General features: G+C 39.4%; 3 protein-coding genes across 6 annotated transcripts in view; 1 reads left to right on the forward strand and 2 right to left on the reverse strand.

Annotated features, from left to right (window-relative positions):
* Window positions 1–4,799: 4,799 nt before the first annotated feature.
* On the reverse strand, window positions 4,800–8,733 carry ATP5MPL (ATP synthase membrane subunit 6.8PL). Of its 3 annotated transcripts, none has more exons than XM_032691520.1 (4): window positions 8,634–8,733; window positions 6,925–7,048; window positions 5,826–5,846; window positions 4,800–4,991 (listed from the first exon to the last, which is right to left on the reverse strand). In XM_032691520.1, the coding sequence occupies exons 2-4, from the start codon at window positions 7,046–7,048 to the stop codon at window positions 4,972–4,974; spliced, it is 165 nt and encodes a 54-aa protein (XP_032547411.1). In that variant the 5' UTR covers window positions 8,634–8,733; the 3' UTR covers window positions 4,800–4,971. The 3 variants fall into 3 exon arrangements, with proteins under 3 accessions (XP_032547411.1, XP_032547412.1, XP_032547413.1); XM_032691521.1 differs by lacking the exon at window positions 8,634–8,733 and adding an exon at window positions 8,459–8,585; XM_032691522.1 differs by lacking the exon at window positions 8,634–8,733 and adding an exon at window positions 8,038–8,397.
* Window positions 8,734–10,635: 1,902 nt separating this feature from the next.
* The window catches only part of TDRD9 (tudor domain containing 9), a 72,217-nt gene continuing 63,626 nt past the window's right edge, over window positions 10,636–19,226 (forward strand). For both annotated transcript variants that reach the window (XM_032691565.1, XM_032691567.1), the window contains exon 1: window positions 10,636–10,854. In XM_032691565.1, coding sequence (XP_032547456.1) covers window positions 10,703–10,854 — 152 coding nt within the window. In that variant the 5' untranslated portion in view covers window positions 10,636–10,702. The remainder of the gene's footprint in view (window positions 10,855–19,226) is intronic.
* Window positions 16,458–17,889, reverse strand: RD3L (retinal degeneration 3 like). Its single transcript, XM_032691568.1, has 2 exons — window positions 17,591–17,889; window positions 16,458–16,755 (listed from the first exon to the last, which is right to left on the reverse strand). Exons 1-2 carry the CDS (start codon window positions 17,887–17,889, stop codon window positions 16,458–16,460), a joined length of 597 nt encoding a protein of 198 aa, XP_032547459.1.

The raw sequence follows: 19,226 nt of genomic DNA on the forward strand, positions 1-19,226 counted from the left end.
TCTCTATTGTCTGTCCCAGCAGATCACTGAAGGTACTGTTATGATATGGATATAAAATAGTTAAAGGTCATGTCAATTAAAAAATATTGCTTTAGGATTCTGAAGGTCATAATAATAAAACATATTTTCTTTTTATAATAACCAATAAAACCAATAATATAATTTGATTTGATGAACCACTACCAAATTTGTATTAAGCACTAGGATATCATCATACAATGGTTCTCCCTGTTCCCTACTTGTTTGTTCATTTGTCCATATAATTAAGTGATAGTATAAACTCGAGAAAGCCATGTGCTGTCCCAGAGGAAGGAAGCAAGGCTCTGCCTTTGCTGAAGCACAAGCTGACATTCCTGATTTGTATACAGGGTGGGGTTCTGCATGCTTTTTATTCCTCTGACTTTGACAGTGATGACAGTTCTTACTGGAGAGACAGTACTTTGATCATGTGCGTAGCCGCATGTGAGGAGGAAACCTGCATTGCATTATTGCAAGGGACACAATGACTTAGGGAAGTTGGGTGAGTGAATGGGAAGCTACGAATTCTGATTCTTCTGCCCCTTTTCTGAAGAAAAAAAAAAAAGCTGTTGTGCTATAGTGCAAGTTATAAAGCAGCTTTGGTTTAAACAAGATCAGGTGGGTCCAAATTAAAATGGAAAAAGTCCCAACAAGTGCTTGTTTTGCTATTTGAGAAGGGAAGAGACTCATACAATTCTGAAAAATCGCCTCATCTGATTCACAAGTAGTTGTATCAGCACAACTATAAGGAGCAAGGCACTACGGTGTAAGGGTGGAAACACCACAAGCTGGTGTAGCTGCCAGAGAATTTGTACTGCTAAACCACAACCAAAGACACATAGTACCCTTAGCAGAATTTAATTTAAACTCCCAAATTATCCATTCTTGTGTTGTCAGTTCACTTTGAGTTAGGAGAGAGTAACTGTTTCCAAGCACTTTGTCTGCAGCAGTGCAGTAGACTACAAGACTGTCTTGTTTATGAGTTTTTCATAAATTAACAAATAAGAGTCATGTGGCTTTATATTCTTAAAAAGAATATTAGCTGCTAAATGTTAGTTGCTAAAGGTCATGGAATTATAGTTCGCAGAGCTTGCTGTTCAAGCACTATCTTGTCACTTCTTGTTCCTCCATTTAAGAAATTGTTAACTAACATATTTAATGCCTCAGGGAATCTCCATCTTACTATTCTTTCCTTCCTAGTGGCTTTACAGATTTCCGTGAATGGAACAATAGAGATTTCACACATTGACTTCCTCGGTTTCATTTCAGCCAGCTGGTGGTGATGTCACACACAGTCACCTGTGTCTAATGAGCACCTGACAGTTTTCCTTCCTTAGGGACTGAAAGTACAATACACTTGTAGATACCAGCTCTGTATCAGGCTGTATTTGTAGTACAGTGGTTTGCTGTCATGATTCAGATAAACAGGAGACTAGTTCAGCTGTTTTAGTTACTTTGGATCATTTCCTGCAGCTTTACTCATCCTCCAAATTAACATAAACACACATTTGGGTTTTTTCCAAGTTAGCCTTTAAAGAGGTTAAGTAGGTTGGACCCTGTGACTAATGCTTCCTTGGCTCTGACTGTATTTTGCTGCTCCCCTAGAGTATTCCATAATACTTTATTAGCATTCAGGAGATACTCTGAGATTCCTAATTGTAGGAAAATCCAAATGTCCAAGAAATCCCAGAGCCATAAATCCAGTGAGAAATCCCAGCCATAAATAAGATCCACCATGGAGGAGCAAAAAGAGAAGTACTTGTACTGTAAAAAGACCACATCTTGCACTAGCATCGTCATTATTAATACAGCTTCCTACTGCTGAGCTGTCATGTTCTGTACTAAGAAACCCAAATTACCAGTGCCACAGCAAAACTTAGCCACGATGGTGCTGCAGTAATTGGATAAGACTCTTCAACCCTTATGATGTTTGTTGTTCTACTAACATGGCAAAGGTAGTAAACACTCAGGTTTTGTCACTGCTGATGCCTTGTCACAGGCAGCAAACAAAAAAATGCAGTTGCTGAACTATTTAACTATACAAAGTTTAAATGTAATTCTCTGTTTTAGAAATGTCAGCAATATAGAGGCAGCAGCTAAATGGAAACAACATGATCCACCAACGAGCAGTAGGCATAGCCTCCACCAGAGTTTAGCTGTGAATCATGATGAATATTCCCTCCTTGGATTAGAGTCCTGATTTTACATAGTCATTTGCATAGAAAATTGGTTTGTTCAGGAGCTGAGTATTGTCGGTATAGACACTTACCTGGAAGAAGAAAACCTTTTTGTTTTAAAGTTAGCTTTAGAAATCACTCTAGCTAAATTAGAAAAAAAAAAGGTACATATTCTAAAATGAAGAGTATTCAAGGGTGGGTAATCCTTGCAGTGCTTCTCTACCTAGGGTTACGCTGCAGGTGCTAGTGCTGCAATCAAAATTAATTGCTCCTTCACACTGTAAATATGAAGTGGCCCTCACAATGCCTGAGCTATCTTTCCTCTGCTGTCTTTTACACTACCTGCTCTTCTTCAGCATAGCAGAGCAAGAAGTATATAGACAGTTACTACAGGTGTTACACATTATGGGTGTGTTGATTTCTGCTTTTGAGTCAGGCCACTGACTGAATTTCCTCCTTCTGTATGATACTCAAGTAAATAACCCAAAACATCTATTGAAACATAAACAGCAATCTTACTTTGCCTATCTCCTGCAGGTATTTGTTCAAAATCGCAGAGGAGGGAATATTCTGTAGCTCATAGAAATTTCTGACAGAGAAGTACCAATAGAAGATCCAGTTGCAGATGGTATTGTTTCAGTAGAAACTGTTGCTTTTATAACCCAGACACTGCTGCCCATATGTAGTTTCTTTCCCTACTAGAAAATCAAGCAAATCAGATAGTTAAGAACTGAAGCAGGTTAAGTTCACCTAAAAGTGCAGCTAACTGTGCTCCAAAGGCAGGTTATCAGAAGCTCCTCTTGCCTCTCAGCTAACACCCAGGAGATCAGACAGCATGTTGTGCCTCACTGCCAATGGTCTGGGTTCTACCTAAGGTGAAGCAAATCCTGCAGTGATTAATGTTTTTTCCCCTGGTCTGTTTTCCTCAGCTCTGTAATTGAAAATTGCTAAAGCAGGCCATTTGAAGTATGTGTGGTATCTTAGGAACTATAACTCAGTGATCATAAATTTGCATTACAAATGCACATATTGCTCCTTACCTGGCATAAATTTTCAATCTCCTGCTTATTAAGTACACCACAACTCACCCACCCTGTAATTACCACTGGCCTAGTGGTAATTATCTGTTCATTTGGAGCCCAATTTTCTTCTAGTTTTCATTCTCTGTTCCCTTCTTCTGGATGCTTTTGCATTTTTATGTAAAAAAAACCCAAATAGTGAATTCTTCCTACTTCTTGTTCATTCTTCTGTGGTGAGGAAACACAGAAAAACCCACAAAGAAATGATTAAAGAATCAGCTAAAATATATCAAGGGAAGACACAACAAGGAACACTGTGAAAGGTGGAAGAAATGTCAAGAATGCATGAAAGACAGATGTCACCTTTACAAATTCAGTAATGCTATACCTGCCTTCTGTAAAAAAAGCTTTCAGAGAAATAAGACTGGTAGTTTTACTCTACTCAGTAGGTACAGCTATTAAGCTTAAGCATAAGGATAAATTCTGAAGAAATTAAAGGCAACATAATGTTTGGAATGTTTACCATCAGCAGGTAGGGTTATCAAGTTCCTGAGTATTCAAAAGTTATGGCCAGATACTGCAATAAGAGATTGAAAAGCAAAACTTTACTCAAGCTGAAAGATTTAAGATGTTTCAGTGAAGTAGTTAAAAAGATGTACGTAAGCATTAAGTCATTAAAACAACTTAAGCCTCTTAATCTTCTCAAAAGCAGATTAGGCTAAATTTAAACAAAACATGACATGAAGTCCAATTTTGGTTTACACCCTATGTATCTGTGGTATAGAATTCAGTATGTATAGTTCTGAACTCTGATTTTTGTAAGATAGCATAGGTCCCTAGAGTCTCCAAAATATACTTGCTATGAAGTTACTTCTAAAAGTTATCTGCAAAAACCACTTATGACCATCCCAGTAACACTCTGACTTCTAAATTTTCAGGACAAAGGAAAACTCTTTGAAGTCAGTTAAATATTTATTTATGCTCATTATAACTGCTGTGTGATGTCATTATTCCCTTTATTCCCTTTAAAGTCTGAGATTTTCACAAGCTCAAATGGCAGATGAAAGCCCACAAGGTATCGATTTTCTTACACAATACAGGTCCTTTGCAAAATCTGTGACTAAAGGAAGAGCCTTTCAGACTAATTCCTTAGCTCTCCTGAACATGAAGGACAAAAAAGGTAGTTGTCAATAATGTACTTTTAAATAACATCTGTAAGCGTTTTGCATGGTGTTTTCTTAACAATACAGCTTTTGATTTTAAATCCTTTAGAACTAAAAATTCTTAAAAAAAAGTAAGGCTTTAAAAATTTTTTGTACCCTTGATTATTGCGCCACAAGTTGACAAACAGCTGAGATTTAAGTACTCACACTTGGCATCCTATTACATTACATTTTTAAACTAAATAGCCAAAAAAGCTTTCATTAGGGGAAAAAAAATAAAAAAGGAAGATAACTCTATTAAGTACTTCTAAAAATTTGGTCTTTTTCAAAATACCATTGAAAAAGTTTAACATGGAACTTGGAAGAACTGTAGAAAACAAAAAACGCTTATTGTAAAAATTAGGTTAAGAATACACTCAGCATACTTTGTCCAACATCTTTAATTAGTTGTGACTCAATGGATTAATTCTTTCTCCCATTACAGCAGATGGATCAGGTACAGTTTTAGAGTAACTTCCCTAGGGTTGTGACTTGCTTCATTTACAGTAAAGATGACGAACAACCAAAGTCATATTCCAAGAAGAGAAGGGGTCTTTAATGATGGCCAGAGGACTCTGAAACAAAGACACGATTTAGACTGTTCAAACAGTAAAGCAGATCAATTCAGGAATGTAGTGCAGATCCTAGAACAGACAACTGTACCTACATCTGAGCACAAGAACTGGCAATTCAAATAAAACCCTTCAACTATGTACATTAATAAACTTGTCCAATACTAAAAATCCTCTTCTGCAAGTTTTAAAGCACTATTATGGGCAAACATCCATTCTTCCTTAGTTTTGGTATGGTTCTTTCACAATGGAAGTTTATTTATAGTGTTATCTTGAAGTCTACTGGGCACTATTTTCTCTAACTACACATTTAAAAATGTAAATAACATTTACATGTACAAAAAAACTGGGAGCAAATGGATTATCTATCATGTGCAGACAGTTAACTGAGGTACAGCAGTTCATGAAAAAATAAATTCCAGTGTGATATCAGAAGAAACATCAATGTCCAACACTACTTTATAAAGTACAAAAATACAAATTCAAAATATAATAGCAGCTACTCTTGTGATCATGCTGATTTAACTAAGTCAATTAAATGGTTGTTACTATTATTTATAAGAACTTCTACCACACAGAGTCAAGGTATACAACTTCCATTCTACTCTTAAAATCCATGCAAAAGACAGATTAAGACAGAGGTAACGTCTGTGCAGATTTACCAGTGTTTCTAGGTTATAAAACCATCAACACAACCAAAATTACATATTTTGAAGTAGTCTTTAAACATTTTCTAAATTCATAACTTGACCCCCAAACTTATGTAAAATATTCTGAGCTAATTTTTATTGCACTCATTTAAGAAATAAACCAAGGTATTAGATGTTTAATACTTACTATCTGCCACTGCTTTTTTGCCTGGGGGAAAAAAAAAATAAGAAAAATACAAGCTGAACAATGACACTAAAAAATTTTATTTCCTATTTAGTTTTTGCAGAGAAAATTAGCTTATACTTCTTATGATTTGCTAATTTAGCTCAAACAAGATTTAGTAAGTGTACAAAACATGCACTTTCCATGATACATCTCAGTAAACTTTATATTGATTTTTAGAAGTTGTTTGTTTTAAATTAATCAAGACTCCATGCATTTAGGAATTGTAGCTGCCAAGACTTCTACTACAATTCAAAAGAAATGTATACGGATTGTTAGTATTTTACATAACATATGGATATTATATATATATATAAAAATGACATACAGATGTAAACCAAAGCAATATGTTTAAAATCTTCCATGAAATTAAAGGTTAAAGCAAAAGTTAACACCTTTTTTTTTTTCCTACCTAACTACTTATATTTATTTAATCTTGCAAGTGCGATGTAAAAGTTTGGGACATGATACACATTATTTGGACAAAGCTGGAAAAATACTGAGGCAATATCACTCAGCTGTTCCCACAGCAAGGGGTTCCCTTCCCTGTTGACTTTGCCTACAGCTTGTAACATTTCACTGGAAAGGGTTTGACTTGGGATTTTTTCAGCACAGCCTAAAGTAAAAAACAGGGCCTTTAGGACACCATGTTTCTTTCTCTAAGAAAGCAATCCAATGTCAACAAATAACACACACTTTCACATTCAGTGTGCATTTTGAGGTGCACCAGCCCAAAATACACTTTCACAAATTCACATGAGAAAACCTTTTAAAAAGGAGTGGCTTTTTTCACATCTTGAGCAAGTCAGATGTGCGTTTTTAAAACCAGTTCCTACATTTCCTGATCTTCATAAATGTAGGCACAGTTACACTGGTATTTGAGTATTTTTATTAGTGTAACCTTCTACAATGGGCAAGTTAAAACTTCTAAATTTTTATGGCAAGGACCTGGCCCTAAGTAAGAACGTTAATTTCTTATTTGCTGACTGATTTGTTAGTTACTGTCTTCTATAAACCTCATCTATAAGGTAACAGCTAATGAGGACTGTAAAGTGTAACTTACCCCCATATGAAATTTTGTAATAGGCATAAGCTGTTAACGCCACACCAACCCATATTTCTTGATATACAGTAGTGAAGTAGAATTTCATGGCTCTCCATGACTTTGGAATCATGGTCTGCACCATCTGAAAATTATAAAAAGTTTTGTCATGCTAAGTTTTGCAACTGTATTCTTAACCTGCTGGATTTTTAATATATATACAGACACAGGCATATATCAGTATATCTATCTTCATGTATACACACACACACAGAGCCCTGATACACACCCACAGCAGTTCACAGGTAAAAAAATAATATCCCCAAACACACAAAAGTACTTATTCCAAAGGAAAGCAATGAAAATTCAGAGTAAAAGTTACAATTTATGGGCTAACACAATACCAAAAAAAAAAATAAATTACAGCTGATGAAAGGGTTCAAAGATGAGTCAACAGAGCATTTATAGAGTAGCAATTCCTCTCTCTCTATCAGTGACAGCTTTTTTTAATGTTTCCAGATTCCCTCAGGAGAAAAGTCTCATTCCAGACAAGCCAGAGAGGCTCCTTCCTTGCACTACCAATTTAGCTTCCCTCCCTTGCAGCTGTCTCTTCCAGCATGGTAATTTCTACTCAAAATAGCAAAATAAATGATGTTAAGCTAATGAATTCATGCTTTATCATGACTATTTGACTTTCAAAATATGCCCCAAGAACAAGAAGCCTGTCAGTGTTGCGTTTTTTTCCTCTATAAAACTGGATGTTTTAGAATAAAGCCTCCCCTAACTCCCATAAACGTTAGTTCACATTTGCACCACGTTGCACTAAAATGCCACATGCTCTACTGCCTTATGGACAGCACTTCACCCAACAGCCACTATTTACACTTATTACAACCCCATAAAGTCAGATATACACACACACAGATAGTATGTGGTAAACCAGAGTCCCAGGAAAGAAAAGCAGAGGCAAACTTCTCTGAGGTAATGCTCACTCACTTATGTGCCATTACTAAATGTAAAGCATCCCTGGGCAAAGCCTCAGAGAGAAAAGCATTGAGAGGGCAGCCAATGCCAAAACAGCTGGAGAAATCTGGGTGCTTCTTAAACAACGAAAGCAACGTTGAGGCAACTCACGTCTAATTACAGACAAACCCACATTAATCTTTTATTTGTTTATGGGCAGTCATTTCAATCAAATTTATTACTGTGGCCGGAGTTCCTGAAACAGCGTCGTGCTTTCACCAACAACCATCAAGGACACTGCACCTTCCCCTAAATTTCCAGCATTTGTAGTTTCAGATTAACACCGTCACTTTGCTACAGCAGAATACTAAGACACAGCAAAAAGAAAGATTTCTACACCACACTACGACAAAACACAGCAACAAGCGGTGCTCTTTCCAGCTAACACCCTGCTAAAGCCCGGTAGACACCATTCCCCAAGGCCTGGGCGAGACGTCGTCCAGGCTATTTTTTTCTGAAATCTACCCAGAATAGCGCTGAATTCGCCTTCTCTTTGCCCTCCCCGCCACAAGCCCCCCTCAGCCCGGGGCACCTGCGGCCGCCCGAGGCCTGACCCTCAGCACTGGGGTGGGCGGTGGGTAACGGCGGAGCTCCAGTGCCGCCGGCCGCGCCTCCCTCCCCTTTCCCAGTGAACCAACGACACCTCTCCGAGCGCTGCCCGGCAGGAACCGCCCTGAACCGTTCTGGTCCCGCGGGCCCGGACCCACCGTGGCGGCGGAACGCGAAGGTCAGGCCGGGGACGGGTCCGCTGCCGCCGCGGGGCGCGCCGGGAAGGGCCGAGCGGGGAGCGGGCACTGCGGCGCCCCCTACGGCCGCGGAGGACCGGAGCGCTCCCGCACGGCGGCCGTGCCAGCCCCGCTTCCCTCGGAATCGCGGGAGGGGTTAGGCGGGAAGGCACCGCAGTGGGGCATCTGGTCCCACCTCCCTGCTCAAGCAGGGTCATCCCAGAGCACGTGGCACAGGGTTGCGTCCAGGCGGTTCTTGAGTATCTGCAGTGAGCGAGACTCCACACCCTCTGTGGTCAATCTGCTCCAGTGCTCGGTCACTGCACAGTAAAGTTCTTCCTCGTGTTCAGGTGGAACTTCCTATGCATCAGTTTCTGCCCGTTACCTCTTGTCCTGTTGCTTGGCACGACTGAGAAGGGCCCAGCTCCATCTTCTTGGCACCCACCCTTTAGATACTTAGAGGTATTGATGAGGTCCCCTCTCAGTTGCCTCCTCTTGAGGCTGAACTCCATCAGCCTTTCCTCATAAGAGAGGTGCTCCAGTTCCCTCATCATCTTTGTAGCTCTCCACTGGACCTCCTCCAGGAGCTCCATGTTTCCCTTGGACAGAGGAGCCCAGAACTGGACACATCACTCCAGATGTGGCCTCACCAGGCCTGAGCAGTGGGGGCAGGATCACCTCCCTGCACCTGCTGGGAATGCTCTTCCTAATGTGCCTTGCTGCAGTCTCCTGCCCAACCTGCACCTCAGTCCTGCTTCCCAAGAAGGAGCACAGCAGGTGTCCTGCGCCAGGACAATGCCAGAAAGGGCCTGTCACGAGTTTATGTAGCGTGTCCCTTAGGGAATAGATTGTCCTGGAGGAGCAGGAGCCACCACTGGGCCAGACTCAGCAGGTCTGACACACCTGTGTGCCTTGTGGGCCGTTTCCTCCAGGCACAGGAAAGGGATGGGACAACTGGGATTCTAGAGTAGCACTCGGGTGTGAAGGGGAAATGACCACCCTGGCCTCCCATGGGTGGGAAGGAAAGGCAAAGCTCAGACCCTTTTCTCATGTTAAAATTCTTTAGTGGGATCATAAACTGCATTTACTTTCCTACTGAGTGATTTACATAATCTGCAAGTATATAGATTTGCTAAATATGACCTTTGTCACACAGGGCAAGTCTTCTTGGATCTTAATTGGGGTTTTTCTGCATTTAATAGAGGATCATAACTTATGTCAATGATATACTGCACATACCTCACCTCCTTCATTTAGAACATTCAAAACCTCTTTACGTTTTTGCGAGGAATATCCCTTTGTTTCTTTAATGTAGGATTTTGAGGGTGATGGGTTAAACAACTAGAGGCTGTGATATCTTCATCACTCCACATATATCCCAGATTTATATTTACCTACCTGACAGTAACAGTTCTAGAGCAGTCAACCAAGTGACTGCACTGGATCCAGTGTGGAGATGATACATTCTCCAATTACATGGGAGAAAGTAAGGGGCTATCCTCTGTTTGCATTGTTTTGTATTTATCTGATTTAACAAATTACACACAGGTGTTTTCAGTTATTTCAGAAGGGGGAGGACAGAAAAAAAAAAAAAGGGAAATTCAGTGATACATGTTTATTTTAGTTCCTCTTCTTCTTCTGTGGAATATTATCCAGTAGGGATGGCAAGCTTTAGTGTTCGATCCTCACATATACTTCTGGCCTGCGTGTGTACCTCTTGCCTTCCTATGGCAAGTAAGGCTGTTATAGGTTTTGGGGGGTGGTTTGAAGGAACGCGAGCTGTAACCACAGTTGGATTGGCTGGGCAGGGAGAGCAGGACTGGCCGGCAGGGCAGAGCCGGCCGGCAGAGCAGACCCGACCGGGAGAGCAGATCCGGCCGGGATCGCTCCCGCCGGGCGGGGCCGGCACCGGGACCGGCCCTCAGCTGCGCTCACGCGCCGGGGGCGGGGCCGGGGGGAAGGCGGGAAGGCGGGTGCGCGTGCGGGGCGGGAAGGGCCGGGGCGGCGGCGCGAGGCTTTGGCGCGGAGGCGCGTGCCGCCCGTCCGTCGCCATGCTGCGGAAACTCACCCCGGAGCAGATCCGCGACTGGTTCACCGTCGGCAGCGCCGTCACCGCCGTCGAGCTCTTGGGCGAGGAGGCGCAGGCCGCCCCCCCGTGCGCTGGCCCCCGCCACCCCGCACGGGAGCCGTTGACGGCTGCGGGGTGAGTGCGGGGCGCTGCGCTGCTGTAGTTGGTGGTGTCCGTCCCTCCTCTCTGCTGTGTGCCCGTGGCTCCGGGTGTGCTGGGCATTCCCCAGCGTCTGGGCAGCCTCCTCTGACTCCTCTGTTCTGCCTGGGTTCCGGGCGTGCATTTGTTGGATTCCAGCCTAACACCCTTGGTACTGTTTGTGGTTCTGTCTCAGGTGTGGCTAGATGTGTTTTTCTTGGCTTAGTAGTTCTGTTACTTTCTGATTTGTTACTTACTTCAGTTGTCTTGATGATCAGTAGACATGCTGCTTGCTTTATCTGAGGTGCGTTAGCACTGGTGTGTAGCTCCAGCAAGTCTTGTTGAAAAACTAACAGAGTTAGGAAAGACCCAATTTATCTTGATTGAGGTGTATTAACTGAATAATTTTGCTAGTGGCAAATGATAAAATGAGATTCAAGAGTTCATTGCTGTAGTGATCTAACTAAAGCATTTAAGTTACCAGGGTAAAGCTAATTTGAGGTATCTTCCCATGTCACTCCTTGCAAATGCTTTATTCTCTAATGGCAGAGTTTACAACCAAGGAGAACTTAATGTGTGTCTGTACAGCAGTGAGGTACAACTGTTTTTCACTAATGTCTGGATATTGAAAAAATACTTTCCCCTGGATGCTGCCTAAACTGAAAGGTGGTGTGTCCTTCCATACTAATCTTAGTATTTAGATCAGTTCTCGTTAGAGTATCTGTAGTTGCCATAGAAAAGTATTTTATATGCACTTCCATACAGTAAAGTCTTTTTCAGATGGAGGGTACAGTCTACAGTGAGTGTTGTTTTGTTGTGTTTTTTCACCCTATATGATGTACAGCAGTGTAGGTTGCTTGGTTTCTGGAATTCTCTTAAAAGGTGTGCATTGGCTTCTGAGAAGGAATGAACCTTTTGCATGATGTCTTAACTGCGGATGTTTGATAGTTCGGCAGAGACTGTTGAGGCTGTTGGTTTCTACCTTTGCTTTGAGTAAAGGATAAAACTGACATGTCAAAATATCCCTTTTTATCCTTTAATGTAAAAGTGCTGCTGTTATCAAGCTCCAAATCTGACTGACATTTACTGGATTTTATGCAGGTTGTTAAAATTTTTCAGAAGTGACCAGACAAAATTTAATAGTTCTCTAAGGTTATTTACTGTGAATATAATTCTGGAATCCAGTATGTACAAGATGTCTGAGACTTCTCAGTCTCTTTATTTAGGTGAAAATAACATTTCTGCAGTACTTGAGAAGTGTTTGACAAGAGATTCTTGAACCCAGCTGAGCACTAAGCCACCAAAATCTGTCAAGTAACACAGGAGAAGCCTTGTGTGCCTACACAGATGCAAATCTTTGTCTTTGGTTGGATAAATATCTCTTTCCACTCACAAGTCTTAGCAGATAATCTAATTGTGGATTTCACAGCTGTGTTAACAGTGAAAAGTCAATGTTATGGGTTTGGGTTGCCCCCCACCTTAGGGGTAGAGAGAGGGATGTGCATCCTAAGGGACTGTTTGTGTAAGTGTGGACAGAACTTCTGAGCAATAAACTTGTATAAAATCTATGAGCATAGATGATAGGTGTGTATGTGCTGCCACAAAATGGACAGAACCTCTATGAAAAGGCATGTTTGCTTAGCTGTGTTTTGTTTCCATACGTGCTTCTGTTTCACAGTTCTGGGAACGTGCTTACATTTAAAAATTTTTTCAAAACTTGAGAACTCTTGAGGAGGTTTAGATTCAAGTGCTTAAATGGAAAGGAAGTCCTTGTCTTTTATTCACTGCCTTCTTAAGAAATTGAGTTTGAAGAGCTGAAAACAAAAGAATTTCCCTTTTGTTGAGGCTGCTTGTGGCATAAAAATCTATTTTAATATTTCTTTCAAAACTCTTGATTTGTTTCTTGGGAAAATCAAAACCAAAGTTTTTTTTAAATTTTTCAAATGCTTATTTGTATTTGTTTCAAGTTGGATATACACTTATTGATGGAGACTCTACCTGCCACTTTTGTCTAAATTTTGTGGGTTTAGTACCAAATCAGTAATGATAATAACAGGTGTTTTATTGCACACAAATGTTAGTATTTTACAAAAATGCTCCTGAGATTGTCTAATGGCATCTAAAAGCCTCACATCTCCCTTAAAAGAAATGTGGAATGTGTTTTTTTCTTTACCAATGATGCCTCATTTTTCAAGGCTTTTAAGATTACTTTGTTTTCTGAGCTGCCTCTAGAATAGCACTATTAGTAATTGAGCTTGTTAGGGGAGGGTAATAGAAACCACAGAAATTGTGGCTAGAGTTTTGATCCTTAAATAGCTCGCCGATTAACTTTTTAATTCCTCTGATTACATTTAACTGAACGAAGAGAAATTTAGACCTGTAAATCTTTCCTTGTTATCAACACAATTGTGGTTAACATTAGGATAGTTAAAGGCTTAAGTGTGGAAGAGGTGGTTATTCTCTCTTTCATTTCTTGCATTTCATGGGTGTAGCTTTGGCCAGAAACATTGCTCACTGTTTGCTCTGCCTGACACCTGTGCAGGTGGAGACATTCCTGTCCTCTGGAATTACTACCACTCACCTTTCTGTCACCAGAGTGGTTTGTGTTGGCTGCCTCTGTCAGAAATGTGGCTGACTTAGCATAAGGAATGATAGAGTTAAAGAACACCTCGTGCTAATCATGTAGACCATAAATAAAAAGTGCCTAGAGAAGCAGTTGAGTTCTTGGACAGTGATTTTCCGCAGGGAAGTGATGACTGCCCTACAACCATCTTACTCCTGTCTGATGGAGCTGAAACCTGAGGATAAACTAATTTCTAGGAAATGGCTTGTCTTAGCTGGTGAACTGAGGAACAGATTCTCTTTATAGCATGTTGCAGCAAACTTAACACGTTTCTTTAAAATATGTTTGATTTCCTTAGTGTCTTGCTGTTACACCTTTGCTTTTTCTGTGCTTTTCTTTGCTTTTTAACTAGAGAAAGTATATAGTACTTTGGTCAGGAGAAAGTGCTCATATTTTGCAAAGTTACCCCTCATTTTCTGTTTTTGAAAAAATGGACAAAGTAAGGCCTTAGTGAATGGCATTTTCTCAGCACTTGGCCCTTATCCAGTTCCCCCTTGATTTCTCCCTCTCCTTTACCCTCAAATATGGGCACTAGGACTGGATGCTGTAGCTTGATATCAGTTTCATCAATAAAACATGCATATAAAAGTAGATGAGCCTTTTTGTGCCTTTCTCTAGCATTGCATTGGGATTTAACATTGAATTGGCTGTGATGCCTAGATACATTTGATAACTATTATTCAACAACTGCCTTTTAGCATATGGTGTAGTTGATGGGCCTTGTTTCGGGACTTGGAAAAATGCATTTGCTTATATTAAAGTGAAGTAGAAGTGAAATTTATGAAGAATGGGTAAGTTGTATCTGTGGTCAGCTTGTGGGGCTGGTTTTGTCTCTTTTTTTTTTTTTTTTTCTTATAGTGATCATAAAGGTAAGTGGATCTTCCATGTTTACTGGCCTTTCATTTTCCATAACTAAAATTTGGAAGCAAGATTTTTAGGGCTTTTTTTCACTTATTTTCCAGTAGAAGGCTGTTGAGGGTACCATTTAAAGAAATGAACTTGCCATTGCAGCAATCTTGCATGTTTGACCAAATAAAACCTATTTTCTGAAACTAGTATTGTGGGTATTAATTCTCAGTATAACATTAATTCTGCCAATGTCTTTTTTTATGCTCGGTATCTGTTACCCTCATTCCTATGGAAAAGGTACTTCACATTTAGCACTTTGGGGAGTTTTATTACTGAATGAAAACCTTCCTTTCAGTCCTTTCCTGCCCTCTATTATGGCTTAGAGCTTCAGGAAAAGAATCTCCAACTATTTGTGTTGCCTCAGAAGGGCAGAGTAAATTGAGAGCAGCATTTTTGTTATTTATCCATAAACTGACAACTGACAGAAGGAAGGCAAAGAGTTTATAGCAGCTCTGAGTGCAGATATAATAAGTTTTGTGTATTTAGTTTATGGTAAGTGGAGGGACTCCTTACTTTTGGTATTGTGCTGCAAGTTTTATTTTAAACCTATAGGAAATGTTTTATTCCTGTCCTCCAATGCTTTGTCCTCTTGGTGTGTGCAAGAGTTTTGATTATTTTACATCTTGTGTATATTACATTTTACTTTTCTACATGAAATGTTCTTTATATTACAAGCTTTTCAGAGGTTTTTTTTAAGTAATATTTTCATTGTTTATGAAAATATTATGCCATTTGTTTATGCAGTTTATGTTGCATTACTAGTAAATTCTTTCTTGGGTGGGAGATACAACTGTGGAGCATAAGAAAATGCCTTGCAGTTGTTATTACCACCTTGACGAAGTCAGAATGTTGTCTTCAGTATACCTGAGGAAAATATCAGAGGAAGCAGTTTTCCTCTGTGTTTGCAAAGTAGTGAGTTGGGCCATGTGAGTCTTGCCCATTTTTTGTGATGTGGCAGACAGATTAAAAGGAAATCTGGAGAAGAAGAGGTTACATAAGATATGTAAGAACTTGTTACGTACAGTGATGGGAGTACAATTGGAAATGTAGCCAACTGAGTTCTGGCATATGTTTTCATTGATTTTCTGCTCCAATTGCCTGCTGTGACCGTAACTCCTACGTATCCAATCAGTCTTGTAAAATGTTATTATGAACCCACAGTGATAGATGATGGCAACTGAAAAACATGAAATGTTGTTATATTTAAATTTACAATAATCACCTCCTGCTTTGGAAATGATCTGGCTTGACTCTTCGGCTACTCTAGAAACGTACTGTCTGATTTGATCAAAATGTTTAAGTTTAATGCAGAATGAGGGTTTCAGAGCAGTTTCCAGTAAGTCAAATTTGAAATTATATACAGCTGTTTGAAAAAATATAACTCATTAATTTCATGCAGAACAGAGAGCTAGTTGTTAAATGCTGTTAAATATCCAACTAAATGCTTTCATTTAATTGTCCACCTTTATAATATTTCAGCACGTGCAGAGTACAATTTAGGAAAAAATATAGAAATATTACATGCAGCATTACATGTAAGTTCTGTTAATGTTTCATGCAGCTTACTCTTGAAATTAAGAAATAACTATTCAGCTTCAAAACGTATTTACCAGTTTATTTGGTACAACTGAGAGTATATGAAACCATTTCATTTACACAGTATAAAGTTCCCATAGAACCTAAAAGCTATGTGACAAATACAGAAATTTTTATCTAATGCTGTTTGGATTGATGCTGTTTCAAAATATGGAAAGTAGTATTTTTTTATTATTTAAATACTTCTACCTCTATATGGCTAAAAAACGAAATGCTTCAGAATTTTTTCAGAAACATCTACATTGCTTATTAAAAGATGGCTTCAAACACAACAGCTCTAAGAAACTATAAAGATAAAAGGGAAGTTAATAGTTAAAGTTATTGCATACTAGTTATAACGAAGGATTTTAGTTTCTGAACTTGGAAAAAAGGGGAGCAGGTCACATTTCTTACTCCTATTCGTGTCTGGATGGCAATGACAAGAAAGGAATGCGAATGGCTGCATAACTTTTTGAAAGCAACACAAACCGACTTAACTTGATGGGTAGTAATAGGGTAGATTCCAGATTCTATGAGAGAAGGTGGGAAACATGCTGTGTGTGTTTTTGTCAACATAACTTGAAACAGTGGGGATTTCATCCTTGTCCGACTTGTTAGAGCTGTCGCCACGCGGACTGAAATGTTCAGGACAATTTGTATTCCACGCATCTGCCAGCTGCTCTGGTTGGTTTTCTCTCTCAATGGTGGTGAGAAAATCTTTTAAAACTTGCTTAAATATGTAGACTATTTCCCAGGGTAAGACATCATTTTCTGCCAAAACTTCACGAAATCTAGAAATGAACAAAAATTGAAATCTAATCATCAGCGCTGAAGACTCTTCTGTTTCCTCTCTGGTCACTGGAGGGGGGAAGGAGGAAATTACTGCATGCTGGTGCTATTTTTTCCTTGCTACCACGTTTCCCCACACACCTCCCCCAGAAGACTGTGAGAGGAAAAGAGCTCTAACAATGTACTGGATGTGCTCCAGCTATTATGAGGATTGTAAGTGGTTGTTACTGGGTATGCTTTTCTTTTTTCCTTTTTTTTTTTTCTTTTTTGGCCCATCTGGGTAACTTGATTTAAACTGACTTTGCCCTTAGGTATATTCTGGGCTTTAAAAGGAGCTTGTTCTGTTGTATCTGTGAGTCCCTAGAAAATGTATTAAAATACAGGCATAGGAGAATTTTTCTTTGTAAAATGTGGGGGGGGGATTTTTTTTTTAAATCGGAAATTTTTTTTACACTAATTTGCTAGTTTTAGAAGCTTTCGGGTATTTTGGACAGTAAAGCTGGATTTTTTGCATAATAGTGCATTGCATTAGTCCTTTGATTTTTGGTTATTGGGTTACTATTTTATAAATATTGGGGATAAATAACAGAGGAAAAACTGGAAGTATCGAAAGGTCATATAAGACTTCCCTTGTTTGGATTAGACCAGGAAAATCCTGATTTAAAACTTCCTTCAAGTACAACATATTAAAGTGAAGATGAACACCTGTAAAAATGCATTCCAGTTGCTGGTCACTGCAACTTCTGGAGATCAGAGCCAAATACTAACTTTGACTAGGTAGAAAAACATATTACTTTTTATAGAGTACTCAGAGTTAGGGAAATACGAAACAATTACCTGCTGAGAACAGTTCCTGTTTGGCAGGGCTGGATTTGTGAACACAGAACTTCGAGTTGCCGTTGCTCAGTAGCTGGAATTGTTGCTTGAGGGTTCTGGTAGTTCTTGAGCCAGTTGTAATCCATGCCAGTCTTCTGGACTTTTTGTTCGTTTTCGATCTCTTGCACGAACCTTTCACGCTCTCTCAGGTGCCATTTCAACTCCCTCAGCAGGGTTTTTGTAACAACTTCTGATCCAGGACATCTTGTGGGCTTGTAGGAATCAGTTTTTGACCATTTCATCCAGCCAAAAAGTGGCATTTTTAAGCTGAGAGGGGGGGGAAAAAAATAGGTTGTTTCTGTCTGACCGATTAGTTCTTTTTACCTGTAGACTTCCTTCTTAGCAACTGCATATCTGAATGAAAATTTATTAATGGTGCTGAACTAGCTTGCGGTAAAATAAAAGTAGTGATAACAACAATCACCAAGCCATAATGAAATCTGACAAGCCTTACACTTTATAAAATTTCCCGTTTGTTTTCTGAGTTAAAATACTACATGAAGTTTGCAGCATTTAAAAGTGCGTATCTATCAGCTCGGAAATATTTCATTTTTTATCCTATAGTATATATGGTTAAAAAAAAAAAGAAACCCAGGGAACTGTTCCCCCTTGAACAAGCAAACCAAAAAACCACCAACCTCACAAAGTACCCAAAACCAATCAAACATCCCCCCTCAATAAAACAGAAAACCTCCAAAATTTGAAGTTACATTTACATTTAAAGATCATACTAATTAATAAAGTTAAGTGCTGGAACTCTGCATGATCTGTTTTTACAACTTCTGTATCGATTTATATTTTAAATATTTTAAATGAATTATTGTTCACATAACCTGGAATCAGAAATCTGGTGGAATAGACTTCTAAATTGCAGTTTGTAAGAAATCATGCAGACACAAGCGTGCAAATTGGAGTAAAATAACATAAATTACCTTTGCAGCTGTCTGTGAAAACTGTTGTTTCAGGTCAGTTTGCTTGAAGGTCTCTTATTCTAGCATGTCCTGTTTGCAGGTTGTTACTACTGCTGGAAGAAAACAAGCGTTTTTTTCTCTTTTTCTTTTTTTTCCTTTTTTTTTTTTCATTTACTCAAACTGTGCTTAGAAAAAATGACTTTGTGTACTGAATATGACAGTTTAAGTTTTTCTGCTTTTAAGGTTCTTTTTCATCCTCTGTATCAGAGAGAAGCAGTAATCCATTTAACCTAGAATGGTCTCTCAGATACTTTCTACCAAGTCCATTAAGATCTCCTACCTTTGAATTGAGTTCTGCCGGTGGCAGCAATTTAAAAAAAGATGGTGACAATTTCAAATGCTTGTTGCTAAATCCATCCAAAGGTATTGTTGGTAGTGAGATGAATAATGATAGTCTGAAGCAACTACAGCCCTGCTTGTAGCTAAAGTTAAGGCTGTCGTGTGATGTGATGCTCGGCTGTGCATAGCTGTAGGTCACAGTTTAGAGCTGTATTTTTATGCCTGTAGAGTGCTAAAAATAACTACATTGCTTTTATCATCAAACTAAACTTTCAGGCCATTGAGATGCTGGAAGACTTATCTCCCATTAGAGGGGGATCAGGCTGTTCTGCTGTCATTTTTAAAGA

Source organism: Chiroxiphia lanceolata, chromosome 6, assembly GCF_009829145.1.
Source record: "Chiroxiphia lanceolata isolate bChiLan1 chromosome 6, bChiLan1.pri, whole genome shotgun sequence".
Taxonomy (NCBI): Eukaryota; Metazoa; Chordata; class Aves; order Passeriformes; family Pipridae; genus Chiroxiphia; species Chiroxiphia lanceolata.

Bases quoted from the DNA above. Each gene is read 5' to 3' on its own strand.
- ATP5MPL (XM_032691520.1), bottom strand. From the start codon at position 7,048: ATGGTGCAGACCATGATTCCAAAGTCATGGAGAGCCATGAAATTCTAC. The intron at 5,847-6,924 runs GTAAGTTACACT...TTTTTCCCCCAG, and splicing joins TTACAAAATTTCATATGGGG to GCAAAAAAGCAGTGGCAGAT. The intron at 4,992-5,825 runs GTAAGTATTAAA...TCTTTGTTTCAG, and splicing joins CAAAAAAGCAGTGGCAGATA to AGTCCTCTGGCCATCATTAA.
- RD3L (XM_032691568.1), bottom strand. From the start codon at position 17,889: ATGCCACTTTTTGGCTGGATGAAATGGTCAAAAACTGATTCCTACAAG. The intron at 16,756-17,590 runs GTAATTGTTTCG...GTTCATTTCTAG, and splicing joins ACAGGAACTGTTCTCAGCAG to ATTTCGTGAAGTTTTGGCAG.